Raw genomic sequence first — 17663 nt, 5'->3', positions numbered from 1 at the left:
GAGGGGTCACCGTGTGAGAAGTAAATGGATTGAATGGGCTGGATTATTTCATTAAAAAGTTTTTTTTTTTTTTTTTTTGTGGTCAAACAAGAGGACTTCATGAGCTAAGTGTCAGGGGTGCAGTGGTGGTGGACCCAAGCGCAAGACACGGTGATGGTGATAACAAAAAGGAGGACTTTACTTACAAAATGTAGATAAATAAACAGGTGCAAACAGGAACAAAGACCAGTAACAAAAAGGTGCAGTCAAACAGTGTGTAACCAAACACAAACAACGATAGACAAAGGACAAGGCAAACACAAGGGCTTAAATACAGAAGGAGAACTAAACTGGGGAAAACGTGATTGGTTCAAATTAACAAGGCTACAACGAGGTTAATAAATGGAATAAACAGAATCAGGTGAAAAGGCGGAGACACACGGAACAGGGGCACAAGACATTTCAAAACAAAAGTCCAAAATGAGGTGCAGGCTGTGACACTAAGCTAAGCTGCTGACTGTGTTTTTGTTTATTGATTTATTGTATTTGGGGTTTTTGTTCTGTCGCCTCAATGGTCTCTCCCAGCTTGAACATAATGTTGCTAAATGAGTTTTAAATGATCATATTTGCCATTAGAACCACATGCGTTTCTTCTTCTTCTTTTTCTTCTTCTTCTTCTATTTATTATCATTATTATTTGGCAGTAAGACTTAGTTTCTACACGAGGAGAGTTGGCTGTGACTCTTGGGTGGTCCTTTCCTCCAAGCATGTTACACCACTATATGACTCTGTGCAATTCTTAGCGTGGGAAAATGAGCGACTGGCCTCAAATGTGACAGAGGAAGCATGTGCTAGCCACTTACACTTACACGGGGGTGACTGCTGTGTCTGACAGAAACTTACAAAGTGAGAGAGATGAACAAAGAGATATAGTAAATATAGCTGAAAGATGAATCTCTGCCCTTTTGAAAATATTAGATGAAGCGTTGCAACTAACAAAAATACAACTGCTAGTCTTGGTAACAGCTTCATAACCCTCTCTGCAAAAGGGTTATACAGTCACTCCAGAGGAATTCACTTGTTAGTCATACATCTACCATACAACTAAAAGAACTAAGCTATAAGGCACAAAACATACCGAGTGAGAGAAAGAGAGAAAAAGATGTATCTTGTGGAGATGGCTGTGTGAAACAGTGTATATACATGTATATAAGCACATTATCCAAAACATAATGTCTGTTGGATTCCAGTGCAAAGAATTTGTTCATTTCATATTGAAGGAATCACAAGCATTCCAGTACAACAGAAAGGTTGGAAACTGTGAGAAACACTTCAGTTAATTATGGTTTTGTGGTGCAGGATTTGCTTGTATGTAAAGGGTGTTAATTAGAAAACTTATTTTTGTACACATTAATTACAGCTGATAATACAATGAGTAAAATTTTTGAGAGGAACGATGCCTTCTTATTGCACTTTCTTTAGGCAAGAAGCCAAGTAATTTTGATCTTAATAGAACTCTTGGAATGTCAGAAAATTACCATATAGCCTTTATACATGAAAGTCATCTAACAGAAAAAGGACAGAAAAATCATACTGAACTCTCAAATGCCACAAAGTTGTTATCCCATTGTCATCTATACTTCTTCAGAAACACCTGATTTCACAATGTATAGCCCTGCCCTCTACTACTTACCATTGTTTTTTGGGTAGAGTTGTAATGCAGTGCTTTAATATTAGTGGTAGTGTTTCCTTTTTGCTGAAGTTCCCCTCCTAAAAGGTTTCACCATTTAAACAGAATACATGTAGCAATTCTAAATGTAAGGTATTTAGTCAACTCAAATCCTAATAATTTCAAGTATGATTTTGTTGAATGACTCTGTCATGGGTTTTTGAAGATCTAAGATAGCTGCAGAGATTATAGTGATGTTATGACAAAGAAACTCTTGGACAAACAAAGGAGACATGAGAATCACTTATAATTGCTGTACATGTTTATTTCAGTCAGTGAACAAGTTAAACTGGTACAGGTCATTCTGCTTCCTTTGCCTGTGGAGAGCAAACACAGAAAACCTTGTAAATACATATTTCTTGCTTGTTTTTTCAGCACATATCTATGGCAATGGACTTCTCAGTAAGTTATGTGCCAGATGGACTGTGGTTTTGCCTTTAGGAGACCAATTCCAAAAAAAACAATTCCACTGACTTTTGCTGATAGCCAATCCAATTAACACTTCTTTCATTAAAAACTTAAGAAATGTTCTGAGAGCAAGTATTTTCAAACTTTGTCATCTTGAACTTCAGTTTTGTCTCTGTATGTAAGCTGAGTATGTGCAGTGTTTAATTTATTGTTTACCTTTCCAGCATCACGGCTCTTGGCTCTGAGCTTGTTGACTTGGGACTCAGCAATGTCAGCACGCTCCTCAGCCTCTTCCAGCTCATGCTGCACCTTCCTGAGCTTGGACAGGTGGACGTTGGCTTGTTCCTCCTATGTTAAAAAAGAAAGAAAAAGTTTTTTGATCTTCTTCCAAAAAAAAACACCACACATAACAACCTTAGGATAAACTATCATTAGATTGTTGTAACTCACAGCTTCCTCAGATTGCCTCTTGTAGGCCTTGACCTTCAGCTGCAGTTTGTCCACAAGATCCTGCAATCTTGTGACGTTCTTCTTGTCCTCCTCAGTCTGAAAGTAATATGAATGATGTTGTTTTGATCAGTTCACCAATGGTTCTACATTGCTGATTTTTTCTATACAAAATACAAAAGATCACATAAAAAAGATTCCCATACTATACCTGGTAGGTGAGCTCCTTGACTCTCCTCTCATATTTACGAACTCCCTTTACAGCATCTGTTCCACGTCTCTGTTCTGCCTCAACCTCAGCCTCCAGCTCACGCACCTTTGAGAGATTAAGAATTATTTTCAGGTTCCACAAAGTTAATTTCATCTTGCAGTTCAGAAACAATAACTAAGCTTCATTAAAAAATCTGCAGCCATCAGTTTCTCAGACTAAAAAGATATGGCTGTGAAGATATGGCCCTTATTCAGTCATAGACAATGATACCCTGGATTCCAGTTTCTGGAGCTGTTTCTTGCCACCCTTCATGGCCAGATTCTCAGCCTCATCCAGGCGGTGCTGCAGGTCTTTGACTGTGACCTCCAGATTCTTCTTCATCCTCTCCAGGTGAGCGCTGGTGTCCTGCTCCTTCTTCAACTCTTCAGCCATCATGGCAGCCTAATTTGATAACAGCTTATATGTAATTGAAGCAGATCAAAATTAAATTTAGATGACTATAAGGACATTTCAATTTCAAACACTCACATCGGTAATAGCTTTCTTTGCTTTCTCTTCAGCATTCCTTGCTTCTTGGACAGTGTCGTCCACCTCTGATTGGATCTGCACAAGGTCAGCTTCAAGCTTCTTCTTGGTGTTCAGAAGGCTTGTGTTCTAGAGTTATTAAAATGTAAAATAAGTTGATAGTATTCATTTAATTCTAACAGTTTCAAGCTTATTGATTGGAGTGGTTTAATTAAATGACTACCTGTGAGTGAAGAAGTCCGACACGCTCACTGGCATCAACCAGCTCTTGCTCAGCCACTTTGCGGCCTCTCTCAGTCTGTTCCAGGGCAACTCTAAGCTCTTCAATCTCAGCCAACATCAGAGTATTCCTGCGCTCAACCATAGCAACCTGCTCCTTCATGTCCTCCTGTCCTCTCAGGGCATCATCAAGGTGCAGTTGGGCATCCTAATGATAAATCGGTCATGGATGTAAATTTAAAAGCCATGTTGTGAAAACACTCAAGGAAACATACCACAACAATAGAACACAGATACACTTACCTTGAGCTGTCCCTGTACATTCCTCAGCTGTTTCTGGGCCTCAGCAGCCTGGCGGTTGGCGTGGCTCAGCTGAATCTCCATCTCATTGAGGTCTCCCTCCATCTTCTTCTTGATTCTCAGGGCGTCATTCCTGCTCCTGACCTCAGAGTCCAGGGTGCTCTGCATGGACTCAATCACCCTCTGGCTGTTCCTCTTGATCTGCTCCATTTCCTCATCTTTTTCTGCCAGCTTCCTGTCAATCTCACCCTTAACCTGGTTGAGCTCAAGCTGGACACGAAGGATCTTGGACTCCTCATGCTCCAAGGTTCCCTGTGAGGACCGATCGGTAGAAATATATCAGACAGTCAAGCACAGTTTACGTTATCATGAACCAAGTTTCACTTATCTGCTGTAACATGGCAACTTCAAATGGTCTTTGAAAATTAATTTCACCTCAGCCTCTTCCAGAGCAGTCTGGATCTCGGCCTTCTCTGTCTCCACTGCCTTCTTTGCCTTCTCCAGCTCATGAATGCTCTTTCCAGTCTCACCAATCTGTTCAGTCAGGTCAGAGATCTCCTCTGCAGAAAAAATAGGTGAATTTGGATCTTAAACATTATTTATCCATTTCGTACCGGAGTTAAATTTAGCGGCGTAACCACCACATTTAAATGGTCTGGGGTCTCGCGTGTTGTGCAAGAACTGAAATTAAACTTGCTGAAGCCCAGTTGGTCTCAATCAAGTGCTCAGACATCATTTTGTAAAAAAATACAAGGGATAATTGTCCTCAACATAGGCCCATTGTAAATGAATGATTTGTATATTTACATTTAAAACAGTAGAAAAGACTTGAGAGAAGTATGGTAACAGTCCCTCTAGCAGACAAACCAAAAACCAATAAACCTCATTTGCTCTAATTAAGTCCATGTTGAATATCTAGTATTACAAGTATTACAACTGTACATATGAAACATTTCCCATAATGTTACAGATTTTGGCTTACGCTGCAGATTCTTGTTTTCTCTCTTCAGTGTCTCCAGCTGATCAAGAGCCTCCTCATAGGAGTTCTTCATCTTGAACAGCTCAGTGCTGAGAGTGCGAGCCTCTTTCTGGGCACCTTCCAGTTCAGCCTGGCCTTCCTCATATTTCTGCTTCCACTCAGCCAGAACCTTTAAAATGATATTGTAAAATGTCAGATCTGTGTAATTTTATTATTGTTTACTTTATGTGAGGAGTGAAACATTGATCATTACCTTATCGAAGTTCCTCTGCTTCTTATCAAGGTTGGCAGCCAAAGCATTAGCTCTCTCCACATCAATCATGAGGTCCTCCACTTCACCCTGCAGTCTCTGCTTGGTCTTTTCCAGAGAGGCACACTTGGAGTTAACAGCCTCAATTTGTTCCTCTGCCTCTTGAAGGCGCTGAGCAAGCTTTTTCCTGTTGAAGGTTACATTTTGTGTTATGGAATGCCACCATCAGAGATCATGTCTTATAATAATGATAAAAATGTACAAAATGGAAGGGTAGCTCTTACTTGGCCTCCTCAAGCTCCTCAGTGCGCTGGATGGCATCAGTTTCGTATTTGGTTCTCCACTGAGCAACCTCGCTGTTGGCCTTGGACATGCCACGCTGCAGCTCAGCCTTTGCTTCTTGCTCCTCCTCAAACTGCTCACGGAGCAGGTCACAGTCATGGCGGGCAGACTGGAGGCCATGGGCCAGGGCATTCTTGGCCTGTATGAGACAAGAAACATTTCGGTACAGTAAAAAAATGGATTATCTAAAAAATATTAGTACATTAGAGGAGCAAAATTGACTGAATGCATTTTAGTAATTGTGTTTACCTTAACTTCTTCCTCAATTTGTCTCTTCAGCTCCTCAATCTGTTGAGTAAAGGCCTGCTTGCCTCTAGTCAGCTGAGATACAAGAGCTTCCTTCTCTTCCAGTTGACGGCTAAACTCACCTAGAGGAAATGATTTGATATGTTTATGAAAAAAGATCAATCAGTTTAAAAAATCAAGAGCAAAAACGTTATTTGACCCAAAGAATCTTGATACAAAACTGAGAAATTACCATTCTCTGTCTGAAGTCTGGCCCTCTGTGCACTGACATCATTAATATGGCGAAGATTCTCATCATTCTTGGTCTTCAGTTCACTAAGTTGGTCCTCAAGGGTACGACACATCTTCTCAAGATTTCCCTGTTAATGAAGCAGTTTTAAAATGCCTCAACACCAAAACTAATGCTGTTTTGTTATTAATAAAATGACGATGTTATATACTATTTTAGGCAAGTAATAGTACAAAACAAACCTTGGCTTTAGCAACAGCCTCCATGTTGCTGGAAAGATCATCGATCTCCATCTTGTATTCACTCTTCTCCTTCTCAAGCTTCTGCTTGACACGCTGGAGGTTGTCGATTTGTTCTCCCAGTTCTGCCACGCTATCAGCCTGCTTCTTGCGTAGAGCGGCAGCAGTGGCTTCATGCTGCAGGGTAGACTCCTCAAGATCACGACGCAGCTTCTGGAACTCTGCCTCACGCTTCTTGTTCATCTCTATCTGAGCAGCAGTTGCTCCTCCAGCTTCCTCAAGCCTTTCACTGATCTCCTCAAGTTCTCTGGAGAGATCTGCTCTCTGTTTCTCAACCTTGGCACGCGCAGCTCGCTCAGCCTCAATTTCCTCCTCCAGTTCCTCGATGCGGGCCTATAGTGACGAAGAAAGGATTTACGAAGAAATCGGAAACATTTTTTGCTTGTGTGTTTCATCTGACTCATATTTCTGAACTCCATGAAAGTGGTCATTTACCTGCAGCTCCTTGATCTTCTTCTGAAGCTGGGCTCCCAAAGACTGCTCATCTTCAATCTTGCTGAGAAGCTGGCTTGTTTCAAAGTCTTTCCTACAAATATGAAACAACATCTTAAGGAACAACAGTACTATTAAGTTTCACTATTACTACTTTGTAGCAAAAAAGTCTATATTACTTCTTAAGCTTCTCCTCAGACTGCTGCTTGTCATTCTCCAGATCCATAATGGCTTCCTGGGACAGTTTCAGGTCACCCTCAAGCTTTCTCTTGGCTCTCTCAAGGTCCATGCGGAGCTTCTTCTCTTGCTCCAGGGAACCCTCAAGCTGAATAAATTTGGCAGTTTCAAGTTATAAAATTCATAAAAACACATAAAATATTCAACAGTATGACATAACAGTTTATGAACTCACATCATCCACTTGTTGTTCAAGCTTTGTCTTGGATTTGGTCAGAGTGTTGACTTTGTCCTCCTCTGCCTGGAGATCATCAAGAGTCTGTTGGTGTGCCTCTTGGAGGGCTTTCTTCTCTTTTGTGAGCTTGGCAAGGCTCTCATCCTGAGCAGCCATCTCCTCAGTCAGATTCTTGACCTGTGTTGATTCAAAAATAAGTTTAGATCAGCTCATAGTTATACTTGACAAAATTAACATGTGAGAGATTTTCTGCCTCAATACCACATGCCTTGTTTTCTGTGGCATGTTTCTCCTTCTCCACTTTGGCCAAGGTGAGCTCCAAGTCATCGATGTCTTTCTTCAGCTCAGAACACTCATCCTCCAGTTTTCTCTTCTTGGCAGTCAGCTCAGCATTGATCTCCTCCTCATCCTCCAGTCTCTCAGTTGTCTCTTTAAGTTTTGCTTCCAGCTGGATCTTGCTCTTGATCAAGCCCTCACATCTCTCCTCGGCATCTGACAGATTTTCAGATTCCTAGGATTTACAAAATAATCATTTTTCTGTGATGCTGTAGTGGAGTTCATAGAAGTGAAGGAGAGAAAATATGACATTACTGTACTCATTCTCAGAAATGTATGGACTGCTGTTGTTTAAAAAGATCGCACATGTTGATCCAAGAGAGAGGAGGTTAAATACCTACCCTCTCAAATGTTATAGCAGATACAAAAATTCAATAAGCTCCATGACGACATTACTTATGTAGCATTGAGTGCAGACACATCTTTGTATGAATCATATCAAAAGTCATGCTGGAGTAAATGCCTTTCAGTTTACTGTTTTCACATGTTTTAAAAGTACTTACTGAGGCCACTTGGAGCTGCAGATCATTCCTCTCCTGCAACAAAGTCACCATTTTCTCTTCAAGTTCTTTCTTCTTGGCTTCTGCCTTGGCCAGGTCTTCCTTGCATTTGGCAAATTCTTCCTTCATGTTAGCCAGCTCTTTCTCAGTCTCAGCACTCTTCAGCAGAGGCTTGATCTTGTAGTACACCTTCATCCATGGCCAGTGCTTGACATTCATGAAGGAACGGACGTTGTACTGGATGGTGAAGATGGCCTCTCTGCCATTGAAGAATGTGCTTTTAGCATTTATTTTAGAACAGTTACAGTTTTAACAAACCGCATTTGCTTTTGATTCAGTTAATTCCACGAATATTTTTTGCCCGATCAAGGCAACCGCAAACAAATCGGAAACTTTCAATTTCATTGACCATTACATGTGATTAAATAGCACAGTTTGTTTTTTCCCCTGCAACTATAAATTGTAATGTTTCCTTTCCAACCCACCTCCTCTCCATCATCTTAACAAACTCTCTCCTCATGAGATAACCACGGCAGAGGGCCTGAGTCATTCCGACCAGAGCTGCCAGTTTCTCGTCTCTCATCTCCTCAAGGGTACCCAGCAGACCAGCTTTGAAGAACACCTATGTGGTAAAGAGTTGTGACAAAGGTTTTCCACAAGGTTCTCATAATCTTGACAGGTTCATTTTCATGAATTCTTTTTATTTGAATGGTTACCTTAGTATGTCCAAATCTGTACTGATCATGGTCAACATCAATAGATCCCAAGAGCTTCTCAGCTGCTTTCTTGTTGTCAATAAACTGACCCTCTGGGATGACGCTGGCATTCAGCACTTTGTACCTATGAGAAATTCATCAAGATGTCATTACTGGGTTTCATCTTAAAGGAAGCATTCTATGGTATGAAAGGATGTTTTAACTTGCCTCTGCTTGAAGTCACCATAGAGGATTCTGCTTGGGAAGCCCTTTCTACAGATTCTGATGCCCTCCAGTACACCATTACACCTCAACTGGTGGATAACCAGGAAGTTCTCCATAAGACCTTGTGAAAAAGTAGCAATATAAATTAATTGCTTTCATTATGTCACGTGCATCTTTTCACACTCTCGATACTTGGTAGCATCTGTACCTGGAGTCTTAGACTCATTAGGGATCAGACAGCGCACAAAGTGAGGATGAGTGCTCCTCAAGTTGGTCATTAGTTTCCCCAAGTTCTCCTGTTGATTTAAAAGCAGTATGCCATCAAATTTATTTGAACGAAAGAGTTAGAGTAAAAGCCTTTGTTACATTTTACTAATAACAAACCCTGAATTGTGAGGACACAGTCTGCATGGAGCCACCCTTCTTTTTGCCTCCTTTTTTGCCACCAGTCTCTGTATGAAAATAATTCAAAGCAGGAAGTTATATTATTTTTAAAGTTAAATCCCAAAAGAACTGAAATAGTTGGAATGGATGGAATTGAATTTTGATGTAAATTAGGTGTAATTACCCTCAACAACAGGTGGATAGAGGGTAGCGAGCAGTTTGACAGAGGACTTCTGGTATAACTGCACCACAGACTCATTCAGAGGGTCCTTGTTCTTCTCCAGCCATCCACTGATGTTGTAGTCCACAGTGCCTGCATAGTGCACCAGTGAGAAGTGGGCCTCAGCCTTGCCTTTGGCGGGCTTTGGTTTCTGGAAGGCATTGCTCTTGCCAAGATGCTGATCATAGAGCTTGTTCTTGAAGGTTGTGTCTGAGGCCTTGGGGAACATGCACTCCTCTTCAAGGATGGAGAAGATACCCATGGGCTGTTGACAAGATACAGTTTACTGAACTTAGTGAGGTTGAGTTTGGGACTAACTGTACAATTCTACAGTATTTGCCATGCAAAATTTACCTTCTCAATAAGCTCAATGCAAGCAGCCAAGTCCATGCCGAAGTCAATGAACTCCCAGACAATGCCTTCTTTCTTATACTCCTCTTGCTCCAGGACAAACATGTGGTGGTTGAAGAACTGTTGCAGTTTCTCATTGGTGAAGTTGATGCAAAGCTGCTCCATGCTGTTGAACTGCAGAGAACATCAATATCAACTTAGGTACGGTACTCACATGTAGAGCACAACATCAGTTTGGATGATAGTTTCAGATCATTTCAATTTTAAACACTGAATCTTTTACAGAATACATGGCTCAAATAAAATACACAAAGAATTTACTATTGGAACAAATAAGAACTGCCATATTTCTACTGAATTTACAGTGAATTTGACATTTAATATGAAAAACACAAAATACTTACATCAAAGATTTCAAAACCAGCAATGTCCAGCACACCAATGAAGAACTGTCTGGCTTGTTTTGTGTCCAGCATCTGGTTGATACGGATTACCATCCACAAGAACATCCTCTCATAGATAGACTTGGCCAAGGCGCTCACAGAGTTATAAACCTGCAAATAAGATTACCAAAGTGTTGTTAAGAAATTCCTCAGATTTTCTGAAAATGATTTTTTGTACGCAGGAGAAACATTATTGAGATGCTTCATGACGTACCTGTGGCACAGTTTGACCCTTGGTTACAAACTCATTGCCGACCTTCACTCTTGGGTAGCACAAAGCCTTAAGCATATCAGCTGAGTTCAAGCCCAGCAGATAGGCAACCTTGTCAGCATCTGCAAGAGACATGGGGCACCGTGAAGGTGAATAGTGAGACATTCCAAATGTTGGATGACATAGTGGAGTTGCAAAATGCCCCAGCAAAAACATATTTCATACAAGATAGGGCACAAGGTAAGAAGCAAAAAGTAGTTCAAGTCTCACCCTCAGTGCCATCAGGCTCTGCCTGCTCCTCACGCTGCTTCTGCTTGAACTTCATGTTACCATGATGGAGAACAGCTCCAGTGAACTTGTAGATGCCCATCTTCTCCTCAGGGGTGAAGCCCAGAATATCAATGGCAGTCTGAAATCAAATGTGAAGACATTAAGGCGTGCATGCTTCATAGCACAGGGGGGAAAACACTAACCCCTTACAGACAGAACACTCACATCGGTGGCAACCAGCTCCTCCTTGTCATCAATGCTAGGCACTGTGATCTGACCCTGGCTGCACATTGGGAAGTCATAGGGGTTGGTGGTGATGAGGGTCATTTCTGTGGGGTGAGAACAGAGTTTTTAAACTGCCAGAATGAGCCGGTTTCCAATTGCACATCGGACAATTGTCACATTGATTACACGTACCAATCAGCTCAGGCTTGTGGTTCGTCATCATCTGATAGAAGATGTGGTAGCCTCTCTCATCTGGAAGCTGGAATGTGACTCTTGACTTCTCCAGCAGATCTGTTTGGGCACAGTACAAATGTTACTATTCTCTAACTCCTAAGAATCTGGTCAGTAATCTTCTGATGTTCAATCACACATCAACTTACAAGTCTCAATATCAGCACTGGCCAGTTTTCCTGTGGCGCCAAAGTGAATTCTGATGAATTTACCCTGTTGCAAGTAATGAAATATTTTTTTTTAACCTTTCTTTACCTACTTTTTCAGAGCAGACAAAATATAAATTCAGTTTTGAAATTAAACTTACAAAACGTGAGGAGTTGTCATTTCTCACAGTCTTGGCATTACCATAAGCCTCAAGCAGAGGGTTGGCTGCAATGATCTGGTCTTCAATAGATCCCTGAAATGAACAAAAACTGTTATTTTTCTGTTTAACTCTGGACAAAGTGTTTTGAGATCTAGGTATTATTCCATTAGTCAAACTTAAGAATAAAATAATGAACCTTTGGTATTTTATTAGGGCTGTACAATGGAATATGTAAGTATAACATTTAAAAAACATAATACAACAGAACATTGAATGGCACATTGCAGTTTATCATAGCAGAATTTCCTCCATGCACAGCAATGTTTTTTGAGACCCTCAAGGCAGTTAAGTATGCTTGGCCTTTTTGAGATAGTGCTTCTCAAAGAATTTTTTCATCCAACTTTTCAAGGACCACCTGTGCTTCAGTCATTTACGCTCCTGTATGTGGAACAATTCCATTCCAACATTGGTCATCTATGTAGAGCTAGAGTGACAAATCAATGGAGAATCATTGCTTGTGGCTCACGGTTCAACCTATTCCTTAGTGCATGAAAAGACCATAGCTGGCATAACTGAGCTTTTGAGCCCTGATAATGGTCATAACATTAATCACCAGTGTATTTTTCAGGCCCTTGTCTGCTTGTCAAGTCTGAATTTAACCACACACTTAAAACGTAGCGATTTTGCCCTGAATTTTTCTTTCATCTGTGGTCCTTAACCTCATAATTAACTAAATACAATTAAACACGACATAACATGACATTAAATTATTTTTTAAATTATTTTTTACTTAGATTCTAAGTTCTAATTACCCAGTGTTTGTAGAAAGATGGAATGTCCCAGATCACCCTTGAGAGTCAGATTTCACAAACATAGCTGAGATCAGTCATTTGAGTGTTTGGACCCAGAACTTTGAAAGGCCATGGGCCAGTGGCAAATGCTTTATCTACTTTTTGCTGTCCTTACCTATAACTTACTGAGATGTCTTGCAACCCACCAAACACAAAAAATTAATGAACTTGATTTGGGTCGAGATATAAACTATTTTGCACAATACAGTAACAAGTTTTCTGATAATATATCAGAAAACTCAAAGATATATTTAATCAGCTCTTACCTGCATTTTGCCGGGAACTTGTTCCTTCTTCTTATCTCCAGACACAGCAACTGTGGCAAAGTACTGGATGACACGCTTTGTGTTCACAGTCTTTCCAGCACCAGATTCTCCACTGGATTGCAGAAGATATTTATAGGTTAGGGTAACACATGAGGCAAACTTGCAAAAGTCACAGATTTAAATGTAATGTAGATACTCACGTAATCAGGACAGACTGGTTCTCCCTGTCTGTTGAGTGAAGAATATAAAATTGTTGTTAATTTTTAAAGTTATTTTTGGTCAACAAAGAAAATGAACCGTATTAGAAGAAAGATCTCACCAGTAAGCATGAACTGATAGGCATTGTCAGAGACAGAGAAGATGTGGGGTGGGGCCTCCATGCGCTTTTTGCCTCTGTAGGCAGCCACCACTTCTGCATCATACACTGGAAGCCACTTGTAGGGGTTTACAGTGGCACAGAAGAGTCCAGAGTAGGTCTAAAATGACAAAGGACATGAACAGATAATGTGTTGAATGTGGATCTTAATGTGTACGATTGGTAATTTATTTACATTTATGGCTCACTTACGTAGATCATCCATGCTGCATAACGCTCTTTGAGGTTATACAGGACAGAGGCTTCATTGAGGTGGGTCATCATGGCCATGTCCTCAATTTTGTCAAACTTGGGAGGGTTCATCGGGCTGATATCATCCTCCTTAACAGTTCTCTCCTGAGAAAGTGGACGTCAAATATCAGTAATACTGTAGCACTAGGTAATATTTTCTACCTAATAAGTACTTCATGCTTCTTTTTTCACAAAATAAAAAACCCTCACCTCCTGAGTGTCATTTACAACAACGGTGACTTTGCCACCATCTTTGCTCTTGATTGTAGCTTTAAGGTACAGCTCTTTGGGATCTGCCACAAAGCAGGCACTCTTAGCATCGAAAGGCCTGCTTTGTGCCTCAATTCTCTCCTTCTCAGGCTTACGGAGGTATATGGCAGCCTTGCCATAAACGGCCATCTCCGCGTCCGTACTCATGGTGGCGGCTCACTGTAAGGACAGTAGATAGGTGTAGGTGTGGAATGTTCAGAAAGAGTAGTAGCACAGAAATCATCACTGTCCAGATTCATTTCAGTAAACCATTTCCGACAAAATACAGTTTGCCAGGTGGGACTCACCTTTTTCCTCTCAAGTTCAACAACTGATGTATTTGTGACAACAACCCTGTGATGGAGGAAAACACCATAGCTGTTCAGAAGTGCAGTCTATGTAAGATTTCAGTCAAGAATTTACCAAGTTCTTATTATGACAAATTTTATTTTAGAGTATTAAAGTCAATTATTTCCTAAATATTCATAATTTAATTTGAAAATATCTAAGGTAATGGTAGTACATGTGCTGAAAATATACAGTTTTGAGTTATTGTTATATTTTAGCAGAAATCTAAAATAAAAATCTCAAAATGTTTTCAGGTGTTCAGCTTTTGTTTATAACACTATATCTAATTATCCAAAGAATCAGTCATATTTGACAGCAACTGTTTAGCCTCCAGGTTTTGTTTTGTTTTGTTTGTTTTTTTGTTTGTTTTTGTATCACTGCTGATATCTTACACCAAATAACCCAGCACTGTTGTATTCTCATCTAGTTCTTAACTATGACAAGTAAAACAGTGAAGCATCTCACCACCAGCTGGAACTTCTCAGGTCTCTTCTGCAGCCAATGCTGCTCCTCCTCAGCCTTATATTGGGGTCTTTATGCCCAGCAAGCAGAAACTAAATATGGGCGTGCCATAAACCAGAGTTTGATTTATTTAAAAGTTGTCAAAGCATCAAAGTTGTATCATAAAACAAGCTGATGACACTGTTCCTGTCTAGATTGCACATCAGAATTAGACATCTCTGAGAACTCATTCTAGTAAGCAAAAATGTAACTTGTGTTATCTCTTCTGCTTGGAGTGTCACGGCAGACTGCATTTTTCCTTTTTTTGTCCTTTTTTTTTTTTTTTTGCTTTTATTAAAATCTTTATAAAAATTACTTCAACATTAAATTATACTACATGAAGGTATGCAAATGTATTGATCTTTTCTGAACACATACGCAATCAAAACATTATGTATGGCACTGTTCTGAAAATACCCATCACTGGCTCGCATTGTGCTAGTTATATGAGAATGAAATTAAAAATATATTATCATTAAATTTAGACAACTAATGTATGTAGAATTGTATGCTGAAGCAATGTATGTGTGACTTTATCAAGTTAAATCTATTTCTGTGTTGTGCAAGTCCTTTTTTGGATGCCTGTGTGTCCTTAAAGTTTTATGGCTACATTCCTGCTGCGGAGGAGTTGGCAGATTCACTGCTGCTCTAATATGGCACGTATTTTAAACATGAACGTTAAATATTCAGATATGGTTGTGCAGCATCAGAACTGTTTTAGCCACTGAAGATTTATATGGAACATCAGATGTAGCATGTGTCTTCCCAAAGAGTTTTAAAATAATTTTGCATTGAGTTCAGTCATGTTCAGCCCAATTGTGTGAAGAAAATTAATCAAACCATGCTAGAATACCACAGATAATGTCCTCTGGGTCATTCTATTTTTAACAGGGTGACATTTGGCCAGACATTTACTCATATATCAGTTTGTCTATATATCACTTTTAATAGTTGCTGAGGTGCCAATTTATCCCATAAAATGATGATATGAATTTTGGACTTGTACATCAGTCTTAATTATGGTTTGTCTAGTCCACGTGCTTAACACTTTGCTGTGTCATTATGAAAGTGTCAGAGGCCCACATTGTCTTGTCCACATGTCCTGAGTTACCATTAGTGCTGTCAAAAGGATGTTTAAAATGTCCATGCTGTACTCATTACCATAATCTTTCTAACAGTTCTTTATGCCTATTATGTATTGTTACAAATACTATTGTGAATAATATGTGGAACTCAGCGAACAAACCTCCTAACATACATGTACACATACACATACATACACAGAAGTGATCATTTACTAATATATTATCCATTACAAATCATATTTCTTAATCATTTGCTTCATTATTTCAAGTGTTTTAAGCATGTAATAAGATGGGGGGAAAAAAGAGAGAGAGAGAGAGAGAGAGAGAGAGAAGAAGAAGAAGAAGAAGAAATGACAAGGATGGAGTCATTTCATCTAATTTTAGAGAGGGTATCTCTGCATGATCACAGAACAGCTGGAGTCTCCTCTCTTTGTTAATGACCTTTACATGATGACAAGTGCTGCATGTGTGAGATGCTTAGGTAAAGCTCCAATGTCCAGACTGGGTAAATGGAGACTAGATTTTGTGTATCATGACTTTCATCTAACATGATTATCACTTAGAAATTTCTTAGTTTCTCAACATATCAACATTTACCTTTCCAGCATCACAGCTCTTGGCTCTGAGCTTGCTGACCTGGGACCTCAGCCTCTTCCAGCTCATGATGCACCTTACTGAGCTTGGACATGTGGGTCTTGGATCTCTCCTCCTGAATTCTTAAAAATAAAGTATTGGTTCATGATCACTGTCTATACAATAAGATAAAATCTGATATATTATTAGACTCTTCTTTGTGTTGCAGTTACTTACAGTTTCTTCAGCTGATGTCTCGTAGGCCTTGACATTTAGGTGTAGTTTGTATATTAAATCCTACACTCTAGCAATATTCTTCTTTTTCTCCTCAGTCTCAAAATGAAATGTTGCCATATCAATTAGTTTTTGTAGGGATATCCATATTTTGATTTTACTTTTTCTATTGTTCACAAAGTGTTCTTACCAAGCATATGAACTCCATGACTTCCCTCTCAGATTTGCAGACACCTTTAGGTGCATCTGCTCCATATATCTGTTAAGGCTTCAGGTATCTGTTCAACTTCAACTTTCAACTCACAGACCTTTTAAGAAAGAAATTATACCCATTCTATGTAAACAACCACAGCAACAACAACAACAACAAGGTTTCTGTCAACAATTACAAGTTGGAAGCATGAATTAAATCAAAATTTGGCACAGCACTGATGGCTTCACTCCCGTCAAAGGAAAGAAAAATCAGTCCCTTTGGGTCATCCTATTCATAGAAATGAGGAGCTAGCAAAAATTGGAACCATTTGTGCTCCATATCAAACTACGTTTTAACTCAAGTTATGACAAAATTAAAAAAAAAACAAAACTGTCATATGTGTATACTGCATATTCCGATTTTGTTTTCAGAGGAGGAAAGCCTATGTTAGGACAACGATCTGGCCAACCTGTTCTGATGTGACATCATAATAACTATCATTTTAACTATTACTGTCACCGTAGAGCAAGCAATGTGTGCACATCTTGTTTCAGGAAGGAGGGTAACATGCAGAGCAGACTTATTAAGTTCTAAGATCCACCACACTCTCATACTGTCCAAAATCACTCCACTCCACTATTTTGTCCATGCCCCTCTTCTGCTACCCCTTAGTTTGTATTCTCAAACCTCTTGTACAAGTCTTTTTCTACAAATAAGGTAAAATTCAAGTCTAAGTCCTAGGTCCATGCTGGCTGCACCTAACTCAATAAACTGAGAACCTAGTGATAGTTCATTCTCATTATTACCATGCAACTGGCTTGCTTCAATTTCATTACTATTAAGTGAACACTATTTAAAGAATGCTTACAGTATAATTCAGAATACATGTCCATAAATTCCAATTATTGTGGTATCATGGTTGCTGGTACAATTTTACTTGTCCTTAGATGTGATTTTTGCCGGTTTCTCTCAACGCAGAGCTTTTGGTTTTACTACAGGAAAACGATTAAGATGAAAGAGTTCAGCATTTTCAAATTTAAAGAGCGGAAGAAATGTAAAAAAATAACTGACCAATCGATTATTAGCTCATCATTCCCATTTTGTTCAGCTTTGGCTAACTCCTCTGCCTGGAGGTCTTGGAGGACTTTCTTCTCTTTTGTGAGCTTGGCAATGCTCTCATCCTGACTGGTCATCTCCATCTCAGGTTCCCAACCTGCACAGATTCAAAATTAACAGGTATCAGGTCATAAAAGTTCACATGACAGATTTTTGAGTGATTTTATTCCCAAATACCCCAATATATGGTGTTCTCTGGCCTTTTTCTCCTTCTCTTTGACCAAGGTTAGTATTG

General features: G+C 39.6%; 1 protein-coding gene across 1 annotated transcript; it reads right to left on the bottom strand.

Annotated features, from left to right (window-relative positions):
* Window positions 1-2007: 2007 nt before the first annotated feature.
* Window positions 2008-13546, bottom strand: LOC115822134 (myosin heavy chain, fast skeletal muscle-like). The gene is made up of 39 exons (XM_030785813.1): window positions 13340-13546; window positions 13091-13231; window positions 12842-12998; window positions 12723-12750; window positions 12523-12634; window positions 11406-11498; window positions 11248-11311; window positions 11060-11158; window positions 10868-10971; window positions 10643-10781; window positions 10376-10494; window positions 10123-10272; window positions 9722-9892; window positions 9332-9632; window positions 9148-9215; window positions 8972-9059; window positions 8767-8884; window positions 8560-8683; window positions 8329-8465; window positions 7847-8102; window positions 7276-7518; window positions 7008-7184; window positions 6775-6920; window positions 6599-6689; window positions 6107-6496; window positions 5868-5994; window positions 5639-5757; window positions 5332-5528; window positions 5051-5234; window positions 4801-4966; window positions 4254-4378; window positions 3822-4130; window positions 3523-3726; window positions 3303-3428; window positions 3045-3215; window positions 2775-2879; window positions 2567-2662; window positions 2333-2464; window positions 2008-2025 (listed from the first exon to the last, which is right to left on the bottom strand). The coding sequence occupies exons 1-39, from the start codon at window positions 13544-13546 to the stop codon at window positions 2008-2010; spliced, it is 5802 nt and encodes a 1933-aa protein (XP_030641673.1).
* Between the last annotated feature and the right edge of the window lie 4117 nt (window positions 13547-17663).

This window comes from Chanos chanos, chromosome 10, assembly GCF_902362185.1.
Source record: "Chanos chanos chromosome 10, fChaCha1.1, whole genome shotgun sequence".
NCBI lineage: Eukaryota > Metazoa > Chordata > Actinopteri > Gonorynchiformes > Chanidae > Chanos > Chanos chanos.
This window is presented reverse-complemented; position numbering and strand designations above follow the sequence as displayed.

Excerpts from the sequence above, each read along its gene's own strand:
- LOC115822134 (XM_030785813.1), bottom strand. The coding sequence starts at position 13,546 with ATGAGTACGGACGCGGAGATGGCCGTTTATGGCAAGGCTGCCATATAC. Across the intron at positions 12,751-12,841 it reads CTATCAGTTCATGCTTACTG|ACAGGGAGAACCAGTCTGTC; the intron begins GTGAGATCTTTC and ends TTCACTCAACAG. Across the intron at positions 10,782-10,867 it reads AGGAGCTGGTTGCCACCGAT|ACTGCCATTGATATTCTGGG; the intron begins GTGAGTGTTCTG and ends ATTTGATTTCAG.